This window comes from Phacochoerus africanus, chromosome 2 (genome assembly GCF_016906955.1).
Source record: "Phacochoerus africanus isolate WHEZ1 chromosome 2, ROS_Pafr_v1, whole genome shotgun sequence".
Lineage (NCBI taxonomy): Eukaryota > Metazoa > Chordata > Mammalia > Artiodactyla > Suidae > Phacochoerus > Phacochoerus africanus.
The window spans coordinates 274,300,883-274,318,050 of NC_062545.1; the positions used below are offsets into that span (position 1 = coordinate 274,300,883).

Genomic DNA, 17,168 nt, shown 5'->3' on the forward strand with positions numbered 1-17,168 from the left:
TTGTCGTTTTCTGGCCGGGAGTGCACGCAGGGAGGTGTTTCATGGATGTTGTCAGCTGCCCAGATGCTGTGATAAGTCAGACGTGCTACCCAGACCGTCAGCTGGGCTGCTGCCGTGAGGTGAAATCTGGTTGATGCCTGTAGCTCGAGAACACGTCTGGGTTCCTGTGCTTCTTGAGAACTGTTTTGTCAGCGGAGTTTTCCTGTGACGTGTCTCCTCGAGGCCTGGCAGAGCCGTGCTGTCTTCACTGTGACAATTCCTCGTAGTCAGTGACACCTCGGTGCTTGCAGGACAGCCCCTCGTAGTGTGTCCTCTGCAGGGTCTTCCAGAGGAAAGTCACAGCAGAATGCAGCAGTAACGGAAATTGTGTCCTGGGGCTTCGGTGGCGGCGGCAGCCTCGGGAAGCCCAGGACAGGTGGTGTTGGGCGAGGGTGGGGGGCTTTCTGGCACTCCTCCCCCGAGGGCTGGGCGTGAGGGAAGGCGCGTGGGCGCGGGAGCCACACGCAGGCAGGCCCAGCGCCCCTGCTCCAGCCCTTGGACAGACGCTGCGCCTCCCTGGGCCCCTGCTGGATTTCCATGATAAATGCAGCAGTTGTGACAGACAGTGCGGCCAGCCCTGCTCTTGTCAGCCAAGCCTTTTAGCAGGTTTGATTAATTACTTTACGATTTCACATCCAGCCAGGGGGCCACTGGTGGGTCGCTTCTGCCCCCCATCAGGTGGAAGAATGGAGCAGGCTGCCGAATGAGCCTGTAGACAGCCACCATGTGCCAAGCTGGTGACCTCATTTTGAAGGAAGATGAACTTCAATTAACTCCTTCCGGCGCCGCTCAGTTTGGCGGTGCCTCCTGTCTCATTAGCATGCGCCCGAGGCCTCGGGAAAGGGTCCGGGGGGGCCTCGGTGCGAGTTTGTCAGTGGAGGGGGCTCTTCTGGGCCCGTGGGCTTCTCTGTCCCAGACACACGCGCCGCCCTTTCGTCCTCTTGCCTCCAGGACCCAGTGGTTCGGGCAGAGGCTGGTGCAGGTGAGAGGAGAGGAAGGGCCTCCGCTTGTTCTTAGCTCCTCGTTGCTCCCCCCAAACCTGCTGCCTAGGAGCAGAGCTGCTTGCTCTTCATGGTACAAAGCAGATAAAACTCATGATCTGTGGGTGAAGGGCAGTAGTTACAGGGCCGGGAGGGGCTTGCGCCGACCTGGAAGCAGAGCAAAGCTGCTGACTTTCTGCTTGGCCGGTGCTGCCCCTGAGATCATGTTCTCTCCAGGTAGGAAACGGGCACTCTCCTTAAACCGTAGCTCTTTTTTTTTTTTTTTTTTGTCTTTTTGCTATTTCTTGGGCCGCTCCCGCGGCATATGGAGATTCCCAGGCTAGGGGTCCAATCGGAGCTGTAGCCACCGGCCTACGCCAGAGCCACAGCAACGCGGGATCCGAGCCGCGTCTGCAACCTACACCACAGCTCACGGCAACGCCGGATCGTTAACCCACTGAGCAAGGGCAGGGACCGAACCCGCAACCTCATGGTTCCTAGTCGGATTCGTTAACCACTGCGCCACGACGGGAACTCCCGTAGCTCATCTTTAAGGAAGTCACGTGCACACCACTTGGGTCTGCTGAGTTTCTTTTTTTTTTAATTTGCTTTTAAATTTAAAACTGCGCTAAACTAAACTACAGTGTGCTACCCAAATTGACCTCGAACCAAGCTTTTGGGACTGCGACAGTCTCCTGGTTTCCTTCCACTCACACTGCCTTCAGGAAGGACGGCCTTGAGCTTTGGGGTGAGATGAGATGTAGGCCGTGCCTGCTCTTGGTGCCCCAAACTTACTTTGACGCTTGTTGGGGCGTGGTTCTCCAGCAGCACGGGCAGGGGGCAGGTGGAGCCTGTCATTTATGTCATTTACAGGCCTGTCATTGGAGGTTAGTTTTGACTCTGGGTGGGTAGGGGTGACTCAGAGACGCGCCTTTAGAGTTTAGTCTCTGCCTTGATCCCTTGAGGCAGGTCGCCTGCGCCAGATTTCCTACCGATGGTCTTTTTCCAGTTTTGCAAAACTCTGTGCTCCAAGTTTGCCTTGTATCCTGGCTCCCCACCCCAGTGGAGCAGAGCCGATCTGTAAGTTCTGTGAAATTTGAAAAGAAGAATCAAACCATTGTCAAATGGGTGGAGCCTTTGTTACGCAAATTTCATTAAGAGACTGGGACTCACAGGTTTTTCAGAGTCCAACTGCATTTTCATTAGCCCCACTCCACCCAGGGCCCTGTGACCCCATCCTCTGCCCACGGAGGAGGCAGGGACTTGAGAAGTGACACGATGGGTGTTAAAGGTCCGAGTGGGCCCTGGGCACCGGTGGGGCCTGTGGCCGTCTGTCTGACCTGTGGAGGAGGGACTGCAGTGCTGTGGCCCCGCCCCAGGCTGAAGGCCCCCCCCCCCCCGCTGTCCCGTGGAGGGGCCCTCAGGTGGCCATTCTTGTGCAGAGAAGAATGGAGGGCGCGCCTTCCCCAGGCCAGGCCTCTGGCTGGGGAGGGAGCCCTGGAGCTGAGCTCCATTGTGTGCAAATCTGGGGGCCTTGGCCCGGACCTGGTTTCTGGGCCACTCCAGGCCTCTACACAGGACACAGATGGAGATGAGCTGGTGCCCTGTGATTTCTGTGGCCTCAGCCCAGCTCAGACAGAAAAGGCTTGGTTTTACAAACTAGACAGCCCTGGTCTTTGTTAGAACCATTTTAAAGTAAATGGAGGAGTTCCCTGGTGGCTCGGCAGGTTAAGGACCCAGCCTCGTTACGGCCGTGGCTTGGGTCGCTGCTGTGGCACAGGTTCAGTCCCTGGCCCAGGAACTTCTGCCTGCCGCGGGCACAGCCCCCAAAATAAATAAATGGGAAGTGCTCATCTACTCTGAGGACAGCGCCAGGGCACGAAAGATACGCCCGCCCGCCTCCGGACCGGAGCGAGGCCTTTGGGTTTGCTGCAGCTGCCACTCGCTCTTCTCTCTGTGTCCACAGGGGGCGAGAACATCAAGAGCATAAACCAGCAGTCGGGAGCGCATGTGGAGCTGCAGCGGAACCCCCCGCCCAACACGGACCCTGGCCTGCGGGTATTCACCATCCGGGGCGTCCCGCAGCAGATCGAGGTGGCCAGACATCTCATAGACGAGAAAGTTGGCGTACGTACCCGGCCCTCCCCCAACCCCCCACACCAGCTTGAGGACGGCGGGCCTTTCTTTGGGGTGGCCCAGGCACCTGCTTCTCCCCGGAACCCTGTACTTCCTGTGCCTTCCGCTCCTCAGGGGACGGGACAGGACGGGACACGAGGGCCGGGAGGGCCGCAGCCCCTCCGTCTCTGCTAAGGGGGCGGGGTGGCCACAGGGATCCAGGGCCAGGCCCCGCAGCTCAGGCCCCAGAGCCCTGGCCCCACAGGCGTAGATGAGCAGGGGGGGCCCCCCCCGCGCCCCCACGGGCGTCGCCCTGGCGGCCAGCCCTGCAGGCGTCGCTCATTGACTCTGGCTTTAGTTTCAGGCGCCTCAAAGCAGATAAAGAGAGGGAGTGTTGATGGAGACAGATTGGCCTCTGCTCACCTCAGAGGGGACGTAGAATGGCAGAAAGAGCCATGGGCCAGCCTAATTGACGGGCCAGTCAAGCAGGTTGGTCCCTACCCCAGGGTGACGCGCTAGGCACTCGTGGTGGTGCCGCATTGGCCGTGCGGTATATCGGTCACTCGGGGGCAGAAGCCACTCCTGCCAGGAAAGCCCGTGGGAAGCAGGGCTAGCGTGAGCGCCCCAGCGTAGCGTCCCGCCCCGTCTGGCTCCCCCGAAGCGGTGGTTTGCCTCGGGCGGCCTGGGCCCAGGGCGCAGCCCACAGGGGCTGAGCGTTCCCTCTGTGCCGTGACAGGGTAGCGGTCTCGGAGCGCCTGGAGCCTTTGGACAGAGCCCCTTCAGCCAGCCACCCGCCACCCCTCATCAAAAGTGAGTCTCGCCTCGGCCTTGACCGCAGCGGTCACTCCCTCCCGAGACGTCCTCCGTGCCGGCTGCCTCCGGGGCTCTGGGTGTGGGCAGGACTCTGCCGCTTGCCTCCCGTCCTGGGTCCTCTGGCCTGTCCGTTGCTCACGGACCAGTGGGGGTGACAGCCGGCCCCGAGGGCAGAGCCAGCGTCCCCAGGGAGCGCTCCCTGCCCGGGGCTGGGTTGGGGGAGGCAGTTTTTACAGAGGGACCTCGTGGGGTCCTCAGCCCTTGGCTGGGTTTTCCACTTTGTTCCAGCACCTTTCCTCCAAGGAGCTCAGGGTGCTTCCCCAACATTGCTGCTAAAGTGAACGGAAACCCCCATGGCGCCCCTGTGAGGTAGGAGGCCTACCTTTCCTCTGCCCATGGCTTCTCTGGGGGGGGGGGGGCACGGGACCTGGCGTGGCCGGTGCCCACCGTGGTGCTGGCCCGGGCGGGGGGAGTGGGGCGCAGGGAGTGAGAGGAGAGGATGGGGGGGTGTCCCGCACGGGAATGAGTGCTTCTCGTCCTCCGCAGCGGTCCTCCAGCCTTTCTGACCCAGGGCTGGGGCAGCACCTACCAGGCATGGCAGCAGCCCGCACAGCAGGTCCCAAGTAAGTGCCTGGGGGTGTGGGCCCGCAGCCCCGCAGACCGGCCATGGGCGCCCATCCCCAGGGGGGCCCCAGCGCCTCCTGGGGGGGCAGGCGGTGTCCAGCTGGCCTCCTCAGACCTGTCTTTCCTTCTGTGCCGTCCTCCTCACCCTTGTTCCCACAGATGGGTCCAGGAGGCCTGCGGCCCCGAGGGCGAGGATGGACCTGAGCCCCTCCCCTCCTCCCCTTCCTCTCCTCAAGCAGCCCCGCCTATTGGGTGCCCTCGAGGTGGCCTTCTCCCTCTCCTCTGTCCAGCACCACCCCAGGGAGGGAGCTTCCTGTCTCCTGCACCTGGAGACAGCGCACCCTAGAGGATGCCCTCTGCCGAGTGGCGCCGCTCCAGGAAAACTGACTCTAGAAGAGGAAGGTCTGGGTGGAATCAAACCCACTCCCACCCTCCGGCCCCCACATGAGCTTCAGGCATCATTCTTGAGTTTTATCGGTGGAGAACCCACGTTGCACAGCCTTCCAAAAGCAGTAACAAAACGAAAACCTTGCCTCGGGTTCCTTCAACATGGGAAGGGCCAGCACAGAGCTGTTTGGGAAGCGCTCTCCGGTGCACCTGCAGCCTCCCTCGGAGCGTGCCAGGCCCGGCGTGCTGCCACAGCTTCACTCACCAGGGGCTGAGCCCAGGCCTCAGGTTCCCCCCTTTCCCCTTGAGCAGAGGGCTGGCTCTGAACCCCTACTCCAGGGCGCCTGTCAGGTGCACAGCTGGATGAGCCCCCGGGAGTCTGGAGCCAGTATTGGGCGGCCTCAGGCAGGTGCCCCTTCCCTGGGGCTCCCCTTCTGTCCTCTGTGAGACAAAGGGTCTGGGTTTGATTTCTCGAGTACCTGTGAGCTCTGAAACTCTATGGCTGTGTTTTCTTTCCCGGTGTTTCCTTATGAAACACCTTAAACACGCAGAATGTTGTCAAGTCCTCACCAGGAACACCTACAGGCCCCCTAGACCTGCCTTCCCCCTGGCCCTGTGCTCACTTATCCTGAAGCCCAGGCGTGTTTTGTTCCCTCCTGCCCGGTCTGAGGGCACCCCAGGGTGGGAAGGGACCCGGGTCAGGCTCCCACGTGCCCGTGGCCCAGGGCAGAGGACTGGGAGAAGCCCCAGACCGTGAGGCAGCTTTACATTGGAGCCCCCGGGGCCACGTCCATCTCCAGGGGCGGGAGTGTCTGCAGAGCCCCGCTGCTGCCACTGCCTCAAGTGCAGGCGGGCGCGGAGCCGGCAAAGAAGGCACGTGCTTCGTCGAGGAAGACGCCTGCTTTCTTGCTCCGATCAGCCTTGTCTGGGTGTCCAGCTTCCTTCATTTGGAGGCTGTTGAGAATGGGGTGTGGGCAGTGAAGTCTTGTCTGGAAGAGAAACCCAGCTTGCCCACCCCTCCGTGTCTGAGGGGCCAGTTCCTGCTGCCCCACTCTGCGCTCTGCAAGACCAGGGCTGGCTGCCGTCGGTGTCCAGGTCCGAGCCCCTTCCTGCCCCGGCGGGGGAAGAGGGGTCTCTCCCGGACCCACACCCCTCCTCGGTCTCCGGTGGAAGAATGCTTGAGAAAAGCCTTCCGCCTTGGAATGTGTTTGGGAGCACGTGCTTCCTGCCTGCTGAGCCTGTGCTGCTAACCCAAGACGGGTGGGGCCTGGGTGGGGGACAGCAGGGCAGCAGAAGAAGGACCCACCCCGAGGGCGCGTCTTTCGGTGCTCTGCTCCGAGGGAGGAGGGTGCAAACAGGCCCCCGCCCCTGACGGGCTCAAGGCTCAAGGCCAGGCGGGGTCGGGTTGTGTGTGGCGTCCGCCCCTCGCTGTGTGTGCCTCGTCTTCTGTCGTCATCTCGAGCACTCTCCCTGCGCGTCCCTTGCGTTCTGTCTATCCAGAGGCAGAGCCTCAGTCCCTGCGCGGAAGGGCCAGGTGACAGGAGCCATCCCCACCTTTGAATTCCTTGTCCCAATTGAAGGCCAATCCGGGCAGCCGCGGGCAACACCCTGGCCCTTGGGGCTCAGCTCACTGACTCCCCTCCCGTCTGGAGGAGGTTGATCTGCCAGGCCAGCGGAGCCAGCCGCTGCCCCTCAGGCCAAGGGCCCAGGGGCCAGAGAGTGAGCCAGCAAGTGCAGAGAGCAGGGCTGGAGCCTGCGGCCTGAGGCTGAGGCCGAGGGAGCCCGAAGGCCTGACTGCTTTTGTGTTCTTCGCACAGGCCAGCAGAGCCAGCCGCAGAGCAGCCAGCCCGACTACAGCAAGGCCTGGGAAGACTATTACAAAAAGCAGAGTGAGTGCGTTGGCCTTCTTAACAAGCAGGGCCCCACCACAGAGCCCCCGGGCCTTAGACTTAGTCGTCCACGGGTCCCGTCACCTTTTCTTCTTTGCCGCTTTCCCAGTGTGAGTCTGCCTCCGTCCCCTGTCCCCCGTCCCGTGCCTGTCAGGCAAGTGCGGTCGTCCTTGCCGTCTCTGCTCCTCCTCCTTGCCCTTCTCCCTCTCCCGGGCCTGGAAGGGCCTGGCTCTTACACTCGGGGACAGCCCTGGCCTTGGCCGTCCACTCTAGAATCACTTGGGCAGGACTCGGCACCGCCGGGAGTTCTGTGTCCTGGCTCTCCTGCTGTCCTGCTCTCCTGCCGCCGCCGCCACCGCCGGGCTCCTTCTGGCCACCTCAGGATGGGTGGAAAGGAGAGGGATGGGGAGGCCAAGGTTGGAATGGGAGCCTAAGTGTTTGGTTTTTTCCCTTAAGTAAGCTCCTTCTCTTAACTGGCCATTTTAGTAACCAAGGAGGAGGAGGAGTTCCTGTTAGGGCGCAGTGGGAACGAATCCGACTAGGAACCATGAGGATGCAGGTTCAATCCCTGGCCTCACTCAGTGGCTTAAGGATCTGGCATTGCCATGAGCAGTGGTGTAGCTTGCAGATGCGGCTCGGATCCTGCGTTGCTGTGCCTGTGGTGTAGGCCGGCAGCTGTAGCTCTAATTTGACCCCTAGCCTGGGAACCTCCCTGTGCCATGTGTGCAGCCCTAAAAAGAAAAAAAAAAAAAAAAAGGAAACCTAATAACAAAACCAAAAAAAAAAAGCACCCCAAATGAATCATGTAAAATTAGTACCAAGCCTCCTGTGTGTCCCTAAACCGCTGCGGAACCAGTGCGTCCAGCTGACGCTGGAAGAGCTGTCCCTCGGTCTCGAGCCTGGAAGACGTGACTTGCTGGTTGGACAAGCTCAGGTCAAAGGCTGTCAGAGAAGCGTCCACCCTGCTGTTTGGGGTCATTAGCAGGTCAAGAGCCCTTGTGGGGCCAGGGTGGGGGTCCGGAAGGCCACCGTCCCCGGGAGGCCCAGACACGCGTGGGCCGTGTCCCCAGCCCTCCCCGGGACGGGGCGGCCGGCGCAGGTGCAGACACACCTGGGCCGGGGAGCCCGCTTGCGCTCCCGCTCCCGCTCACTCGGGCACCAACTGGGAGCACGGGGCAGGCAGGTGGATGCAGAGAGGAGAAGCACAAAGGTCTCGTGGGAGCAGCGTGGGGACCAGGCCCCAAGAGGCCAGCCAGGCTGTTTGCAGCCAGCGCTTGAGCAGGTCACTCCTCTGTCATCTCCCGACGCCCTGGGGAGGGGGCGTGCTTCTGGCCCTTGGTCCAGATGCCCCCAAGTTGAGGGAGGGAGCTCTAAAGCCGGCCCTGCCCCTCGCCTCCCCCATAACCATAACCTCTTCTTTCCTTTGCGCATCAGGTCACGCGGCCAGCGCCGCTCCTCAGGCCAGCTCCCCGCCGGACTACACAATGGCCTGGGCGGAATATTACAGACAGCAGGTCGCTTTCTACGGGCAGACATTAGGGCAAGCTCAGGCCCACAGCCAGGTCTGTAGCCCGCCACCAGCTCCGCCGGCACATCCAGACCAACCCTAGTCCCCGGCGCGCCTGATCCCGGGCTCCCCAGGAGAGGGCTCCGCAGGGCCGCCGTCCACGGAGCGCCCCCTGCAGCCGCCCTGCCCCTCCTCGCCCCAGGGGGGGGGCAAGTCTGAGCCAAGTGAGAAAAGAGTGCATTGGGCAGCCTGTGAGAACAGACCGAGCCCACTCGCCCCTTCAGGCCGGACCTCGGCCGCGGGGCTACGTGTGGATCTCTCCTGGGTCTCGGTTCCCCAGCCGGGAACCAGAGGGCCAAGCTCACCGCCCCCGGGCAGGCGCAGCACTGGCTGGGGACCGTGGAGGTCACTCCCTGACGCTGTTCTTGAGGAGGGTGGGGTAGCCAGTCTGTCACCCTCATCCCCATTCAGCGGTGGGGGCAGCAGGGGGAGGGCGCCCTCTGGGGGCTGAGTCCTGCGTGGAAACCTGGAGGGCTCTGTCCAGTCAGAGGCCCCAAGCCGTTGCTTATAAACGCAGGGACGAGGACCAAGGGCTCCCGCAGGCTGTCTTTCAGGCGACCTGAGCCGGTCAGGTCCCTGGGGACAGCACCTCCGTTGCCAAGCCCAGTTGGTCATCTCACTGCCAGCTTGGCCTCCGGCCTGGGCCTGGGGGGAGCAGGTGTCAGGGCAGTAGGTGGCCAAGAAAGGGTGTCACCCGCGCACCCCTCTTTCCCCGCCCAGGGCCTCCTGTGCAAGAGGGGTTTTATCTGAGCCAGATCCCGACGCGAGGCCGGGGAGCACGAGCACTAGAGGTTGGGGTGTGTGTGTGTGTGTGTGTGTGTGTGCGCGCGCGTGCGCGCGTGTGTGTGCACACGCCTGTCACCTCCCTGCAGACAGAGCCCCAGGCACAAGAGCAGCACTTGAGAAGCAGCCGTCAGACTGACGTCTCTCCCCCTTCCTTCCGCAGGAACAGTAGGACATTGACCCCCGGCTCCCTCCACCCCGAAATCATTGTGAGCAAAAACCTATTTGTAACAGAGGTTTTTAGATTTGCAAACCTTTTGATGAAGAACCTTTGTTTTCTGTGAAACACTATATTTAGATTAACAGAATTTTTCTAAAAATTGGAAAAAATAGTTACTAAAAAATTGCTGATAATTTTTGTTTGTTACTTCAAATGTGTAAGCTCTGGGATTCCTTTTGGAGCAATACCTGCAAATTCAGGCACCAGAATGTGCCTCAGAGCAGTGACATTTCAACATGGTGTGTTTTGTTTTGTTTTGTTTTGTTTTTTGTTTTTGCGTGTCTTTTTATTTACAGTTTTTTCTGTTGCAACAGAAAGTGGCTTGGAAGTCTTAGGTGGTTTGTAACAAATTCTTTAAAAAAATTTTTAAACAGTATTTAAATATTCTTAAATGTGTAAATTCATTAAATGTTTTACTTTTAATTTCTTGTACCTTGGCTGTCTGGTTTTATTGCATTTTTAAAAAAACTGAACTATTATGTATTGTAATTAATGATGTGAATTCTGAATTGAGACAGATAATTGTATTGCTGTCCAACAGGGATCGGGAGGGGGCATTTTATAGGGTTTGTATAATTTCTAGAGTTCTAAAGGGGTAATAATATAAAAATGTGTTCATGTGTTTAGACGTTTTTTTCATGTCTCCATTACCTACCGGTTGCAATTGTGTATCTAAGACCTCCAAGCTTGTTTTAAAAACAAAACAAAAAACCTTTCTCTGTTCTCTCAGAAGTATAAATACTGTTATTTTTAATATTAAAAATAAATTCAGTATAACTTTTAACAAACACTGTGGAACATTAAACCGCATAAAAATGTAGTTAACTATTTTTTAATTCCAAGGTGTTTTTTGCTTTTTTCTTTTAAATATTTTCTTAATATTTGTCAAATTAACTAGATGGATAAATAAATCTAGTATTAACCACAGTATGAATTAAATAATTTTGATTTAATGAAAGGGATAATATGATTTCCAGTGTTTACTGTAGTGTATCTTGTACAGATAACATGTATTTTTAAAAGAAAGAAAAACGGAATTGAAGCTATTTTTTCTTGCATTTTTCAATTGACCTGAGGGACATTCCGTTTGAGATGTACTGAAGTTATAATTTCTGGGGTTTTTTTTCTTTAGTTTCCTTACAATGCTTGAAATGTCTAACTATTAAAAAAGGCAATTGGAAGATGTTATGCATGTTGTTTTTAAAAAAAAAAAGTGTTCTTTTTATTTGACTGACAATTCATTTTACACTCTACGTAATAAAATTTCCACAAGACCTCTTGTGGGCAAAGTATTTGTAGTCTGTCTGCTTTCGACCTTCGCGTCCCTCCCTCCGCCCCTGCCCGCGGCCACCTGAGACCAAGGCGAGGAGTCTTGCAGTTCTAGCCGACTGTCCTGAGCCCCTGCGACCCGACCTCGTCGGTGCACAGCCTGCGTTCGCAGCTACTTCATTAAGCGAATTTTATTTTAATGGCTCTGTCGAATCTGACAGTTGGACTTGAGAGCCCTGCTGACCGTCAGCGCCTCTTACCTGTCACATCTGAGCATCCCTCGATATGAGCATGACACCAAGAAGCCAGTGACACGTTGCCGCTTGCGGAGGGGCTGTGCTGTCTCGTAGGTGGAGCTGGAGGCTTCACTGAAGGGAGTCCCCAGCAGGAGGTGGGGGTCCGTGCACCTGGGCCGCCTGGCCCGCCTCTCCCTCCCCTGGGCCTACAAGCACCTGAAACCTTGGCCTGATGCACTGCCTGCCGCTTCCTGACACGGCGGCCAGGTCCCCGTTCGCCAGCTGAGCTGCAGGGCCGCGCCCTCCCTGTGTGTTTGGGCTGTTTATTCTCGCCGCCCCCTCCCTGTGTGTTTGGGCTGTTTATTCTCGCCGCCCCGGACCTGCTGCAGGACACTGGGTTGCTGGGAGAGCTGGAAAGTGCCAGCAGACGTGCTCATTCTGTTTCACTGTTTACATTAAGGGAACAAAAAGGGAGTGCCCTGACCCATAGGTTGAAACCACAGAGGGTCCCGCAGTTGCAGGACACACAGGGCCAGTGTGGGCCCTGGACTGCCGGGAGGCGGTGGGGGGGGCGGTCACTGGGGAGGAACAGAGGTCAACATCTGCCTCCTTTTCCCCTGCTTCTGGTCCTGTTGATGGAAGCAACTGGCTTTGAACCCAGCTCTCTCCCTGTGGGCCAGAACCTGCCGGGCCTTGGCTGTGAGCTGTGCCACGCGTCACCTCGTCACAGTGCTGTTGGGAGTGTCAGTCCCGTTGAGGACCCCCCACGTGGCTCATTCTCATGTGTGTTTCCAGTTCTGGTCCCCTTTCTCTACCCCGGGCTCTAAGGAGAGGGAAAAAAGCATCTGTGGCTCCTTTAGGCCCAAAAGGGATGCGGAGAGCACAGCCCATCTGCAGCCATTCGGAGGCCTGTCGGGAGCCGGAAGACAAAAAGGAGATGTGGCATCTTTAACTACACCTCTAGAGAATCAAGTTTGACGTTGAGAAATTGAAGAGTAAAAGCCACTTGGAAAGAAGGAGGGGGTCGAGCCAGAGGAGGGCATAAATGCTGATGATGGGATGGGAATTAGCGAGGGGGCATTAAGGAGAAGACTTCCTTCTAATTCATCTTCCAAGCTCTGTGCCAAAACAGCATTTGGCATGGTTCACAGGGAGCGATTGTGTGATAATGAACCCTAAGGTGTCCCTTAATTGAAGACTGAGCATTGCGGTTTGTGCCAAGAGTCATAAATGGTGCAGGCTTGCAGGAGGATATGCATTTTCTTAAATGTATCGGTAAGTACAGATTAGCACTTGTCCCCAGTGAAATGCCCATACTATAAATTATGGAAATCTCTCCCTCTCTCTCTCTCTCTCTCTCTGATGCAACCTTTTATGGGGGGCAGGGGGATGGGGAGGCTAGTGCAGGACAGCAGGAGGCAGGGGAAAGTTTGCAAGCATATGAAATTTGGCCTCTCATTAACATGGCGCCCACGCAAGATGGCTTTCATCAGCAGTCTGGTGTCCTGGAAGGCTAAAGTGCTCGAAATGTACCAAGTTCAGCGATTGGGTTCCATTAAGAAAGCTGCATGGTCATCATTGAGAGGACAGCCTGTGTGTGGAGGGAGGCGGGGGAGCGGGGCAGGGTGCCCAGGCCGTCTTCAGAACTCTTGCCCCACCTCCCAGACTCCAGCACACATGCACACTTGGTCTCTGCCAGCTGCCCAAGCTCAGCATCCAGGGACCCAGCTGGGCTGTTTCCAACCCATCCAAGAGTTTGGGCTGGGGGTGGAGGGCTTGGCCTGGGGCGGGGTGCGTGCCTCCGTCAATACCCATGGGGCTCTCCCCAGGTAGGAGGCATGGTCTTTCCAGAGTCTGTCTCAAGGGGTGACCATCCAGGATGTCCCACAGCCCTGGCACTCGGGTTGGCTGGGGTACAGATGGCAGGTTGCAGGGCTTGGTCCGGGGGTGGGCGTGGGTTGGACACCCTGGAGCCTCAGCTTAGAGCTGACTGCAGGCACTGTTTCTCAAGCTCCGCTTCTGGCCCACTGGGGCCCAGCTGGGGTTTTTAAGATGGGCTAATGCAAATGGTCCTGATAGACTCTTCGAGATTAATGGCCAGAAAGTGGCTTGACACTCAATTCCGTGGGGGGCGCTGGTCCTGGGACCACGTCTTGGGTGGGTGGAAGGGGAAGTGAGGACGGGCCTGAAACAATGGGAATCTTTGCTGGCCTTTGTCTTGAGGGCTTTTGAGTAGCATCTACCAAGGATGTTCTGGCCCTTTCCAAGCTTCTCCTTTGCTGGGGACTCCAAGGAGGTAGGCAGGTCTATTCTTCCATTTTACAGATGAGCGCTCCAAGTCAGAAGCTAAGTCAGCTGCCCTTATCCACCCAAGTGCATGGGGCCTGTTCTGTGCCAAGTTCCACGAAGCTCTAGGTGATTGAACTTCAGCAGGGCCTCCATCAAGAACGTCCTGGCGGCCCGCAGGGAGCTAGTGGTCAAGTAGGGGGACACTGCAGTGGCCACCAAGTGAGGGAGTTGACAGGATAAGGAAGCGGCCCTGGAATTTAGCGCTTCATGCCAACCTTGGGCCAGGCCCTGCCAGGGCATTACAGTCCATCATTATCTCCGATTCCATGTTTGCAAATTCATCTCCTCACCAAAATGTATTTGTACCCTTCAAAAGCAATACTCACCACACTTTTGTGGACAGTCCCACCAAAAAATAAATGAATAAATAAATAAATGAATAAATAAAAATCGAGTTGCCCAACACTTGTTTTCCCAGCCGAGATGAACCAGGCAGTCTGCCTTCCTGATCCAGCTCAGCCAGGAAGCAAGGGTCTTGCCGGCAGTCCATTTAGCGTCACAGATTTTGCATTTTTTGCGCTTTCTCTTGGTGATCCTGCGTTGAAAAATGGCCCCTAAGGAGTTCCCGTCGTGGCTCAGTGGTTAACGAATCCGACTAGGATCCACGAGGATGTGCGTTTGATCCCTGGCCCTGCTCGGTAGGTTAAGGATCCTGTGTTGCCGTGAGCTGTGGCGTCGGTCACAGATGCAGCTGGGATCTGGCGCTGCTGTGGCTGTGGCGTAGGCTAGTGGCTACAGCTCCGATTAGACCCCTAGCCTGGGAACCTCCATGTGCCGCAGAAGCAGCCCTAGAAAAGGCAAAAAAATAAATGAATAAAAAATAAAATAACAAAATAAAATAAAATACAAATGGCCCCAAAGCACGGTGCTCTCTAATGATGGGCTCTACAGAGAAAACACAAGTAAGTTAGACAAGCTTTGTTCAAGCTTGAGTTATGGTGCTCTTGGCCATGAGTTCAATGTTAATGAATCAATAGTCCTGTCTGTTTTGGGGGCTGTGCCCATAGCACGCAGAAGTTCCTGTCCAGGGATCAAATCCCATGCCCCACGGCAGTGACAACACGGGATCCCTAACCTGCTGAACCACCAGGGAACTCCATGACTCAACAATAGACATTAAGTAAGGTGTATTTAAACAGAGACACACAGAAAGCAAAGTTAGGTGCTGAGGGATTGGCGAAAATGTGGGCACCCGTGTTTCCCCGAGGAGCAAAAGTTCAGTATTTGCTGGTCCAGGTTCTCTGCGACTTTACAGAGCATCACACTGCAAGTGTGTAACGAGAACAGCCTGTACCTAGCTTTCCCATGAGAGCCCCTCTGCTCTGGGGACCCCAACTGGAGCTGAGGAAACAGTCACACCATGGCTCTGTGAGTGACACCCGAGTCCAACTGCAACACCTGCCCACATTGCCACCCCGGGGACAGAAAGGGACGTGTACGCAAGGGATGCCTAACTTGGTTCTAGAGGGAACCGATGAATTCAGCCCACCTGGGGCACAGAGTGGAAGGTGTAAAGGTGCAAACTCAAGCTTCACTTTCCACCACTCAGCGGTTCTTCCCTGATGACAGGGCTGACCTGGGCTTCAGCCACACATAGGGAAAGCCCTTGACACCTGGCCTATCATGAGCTCTCGGAAGACAGCAGCTCAGGAGTTCTCTGGTGGCATAGTGGCTAGGGCTTGGGGCTTTCGCTGCTGCAGCTGGGCTCAGTCCCTGGTCTGAAAACAGATCCCAGACACATCAAGCCCAGCAGCCAAAAAAGAAAAGAAAAGAATGATGGCAGCTGATAGTGAAAACTGAGTCCAGGGCTTCTGACGGCTTTGAAGGTTTTTCTGCTTCCCTAGGAGACCAGGAGAGACCCTGGAATCTGAAAAAAAAAAAAAAATTCCAGCTTCCACACGGCCCCTTTAAAAGCTTCTCCTGGGCTCTCTTGGTCTCCCCAGGACACATGATCCCAGGTCTAGCTTGTTTGTCCCTTGAATCCTCGCAGCTAGACCATTAGGAAAGAGCAGCCCTTAAAGGGCAGGGGAGGAGTCAGGACCAACCTCAATATGCATAGATGTGTGGGTGACAGCACTGGCCAGCCATTGGGTGAGTCGAGGCAGTTTGTCCACGAGCTGATGTTTAAGGAAATCCCTTTCAAGCACATCAGAAAGGAATATGTGTTGTGATCCTTTGGTCTCCTGCATCCAATTCTCTAATTTTTTGTGGGGAGTGTACCCATGGCATGAGGAAATCCCCGGGGCCAGGGATCCAACCCTTACCACAGCCATGTCAATATCAGATCCTTTAACCACAAGGCTACCAGGGAACTCCCGGATTCTCTAATCTAATTTTGACTTTTCTAGGAAGCAAGGGCCTGCGCCCCCCACATGTCCCAACTGTCACTCACTGCCAGACACTCTGCTGCATTCAGACCAAGCCCCCTGAAAATGACGCATTTTCATTCACAAGGGTGCACTCAGCTCGTGAAGCTACAGAGAAGGATGTGTGATTAAGAGAAGGATGGTGTTTAAGAGAAGGATGGTGATCAAGATTGGGGTGCAGACAGGACAGGGGTCATGGTTTTATTCTGGGGCTTGCTATCATGCCATTAGGTCACCTGTCTGGGTGTCCCTGCTGAAAGTTTCTTCCCCAAAGCTGCCTTTTCCTCAGTCAAGGGGAGATAATTACCAACTGGGGCAGCCAGAGACCTGGCTTTTGTTTCCTGCTTGGATGGCTGTCTTGCTCTGTGACTTGAGCAGATCACATCTCCTCATGGCAATTGCCCTTCCTCAGGAACTGTGGTTTTCTATTTATGGTAAGGTTCCACAGTTGTTTCATTCAAATTCCAATAAAGTACATTAAACGGCTCTAAATGTTTTCCATTATAAGCTTTTTAAACACCACACACTCAAGTATGTTATATGGGGCATTGCCATTTGTTCTATCTGCTTGTCTATCTATCAACCCCTATCTCAACTACTGTATCTCTGCAGTGAACCCTTGAACTTTCCTGTTCTTCAAGATTGCCCTGGCTGTTCTCAGCCCTTTGCATGTCCATAAAAATTTTAGAATCAGTTTATCAGTCCCCTACTCCCCCCAAAATATACTTAAAAATTGCTGAGATTTTGACTGGGCTCACATTGAATCTACGGGAAGAACTGAAAACCTGACAATATTGAGTCTTCGACTCCATGAACATGGTATATCCTTACCTCGTCTTTCATTTAGTTCTTTGATTTCTCTCTATAACTTTAGTAGTTTTCAGTACAGAGGTCTTGCACATCTTTTTTTCCATTGATTTGGGTTTTTGATGTTTTGCTTTTACCAAAAATGGTGGGGTTTTTTCCAATTTCATTTTTAACTGCTTTGTTGTTGGTTATAGAAATAAAATTTCCAACTGTGCAGCACAAGGAACTATACCCAATCTCTTGCGATAGAACATGATAGAAGATAACATAAGAAAAAGAAAATATGCATGTACATGTATGACTGGGTCACTATGCTGTACAGCAGAAATAGACACAACACTGCAAATCAACTCTAATAAAAATTAAATTAAATTTAAAAAAGAGGAGTTCCTGTCATGGTTCAGAGGAAATGAATCTGACTACCATCCATGAAGTAGCAAGTTCAATCCCTGGCCTTGCTCAGTGGGTTAAGGATCCAGCCTTGCTGTGAGCTGTGGTGTATCTGGCAGACACAGCTTGGATCTGGCATTGTTGTGGCTGTGGTGTAGGCCAGTGGCCACAGCTCCGATTCAACCCCTAGCCTGGGAACTTCCGTATGTTGTGGGTGCAGACCTAAAAAGACCAAAAAAATTTTTTTTAAAGAAAGAAATATATTTTATTTTTACACATTGACTTTGATTCCAATGACCTTCCTTAAACTCCATATTAGTTCTAACAATTTGTA

At 55.3% G+C, this 17,168-nt stretch overlaps 1 protein-coding gene across 9 annotated transcripts in view; it reads left to right on the top strand.

Moving 5' to 3' along the window:
- The window catches only part of FUBP3 (far upstream element binding protein 3), a 50,294-nt gene extending 39,585 nt beyond the window's left edge, over positions 1–10,709 (top strand). For 4 of the 9 annotated variants that reach the window (XM_047768696.1, XM_047768697.1, XM_047768699.1 and 1 more), the window contains 5 exons: positions 2,986–3,146; positions 3,871–3,944; positions 4,206–4,316; positions 4,494–4,570; positions 4,731–6,847. In XM_047768696.1, the coding sequence (XP_047624652.1) occupies positions 2,986–3,146; positions 3,871–3,944; positions 4,206–4,316; positions 4,494–4,570; positions 4,731–5,233 (926 nt within the window). In that variant the 3' untranslated portion in view covers positions 5,234–6,847. Of the gene's footprint in view, positions 1–2,985; positions 3,147–3,870; positions 3,945–4,205; positions 4,317–4,493; positions 4,571–4,730; positions 6,848–8,281; positions 8,410–9,360 lie in introns of those variants that run through there. The other 5 variants (XM_047768702.1, XM_047768701.1, XM_047768703.1 and 2 more) reach the window with 5 other exon arrangements.
- Positions 10,710–17,168: the final 6,459 nt, after the last annotated feature.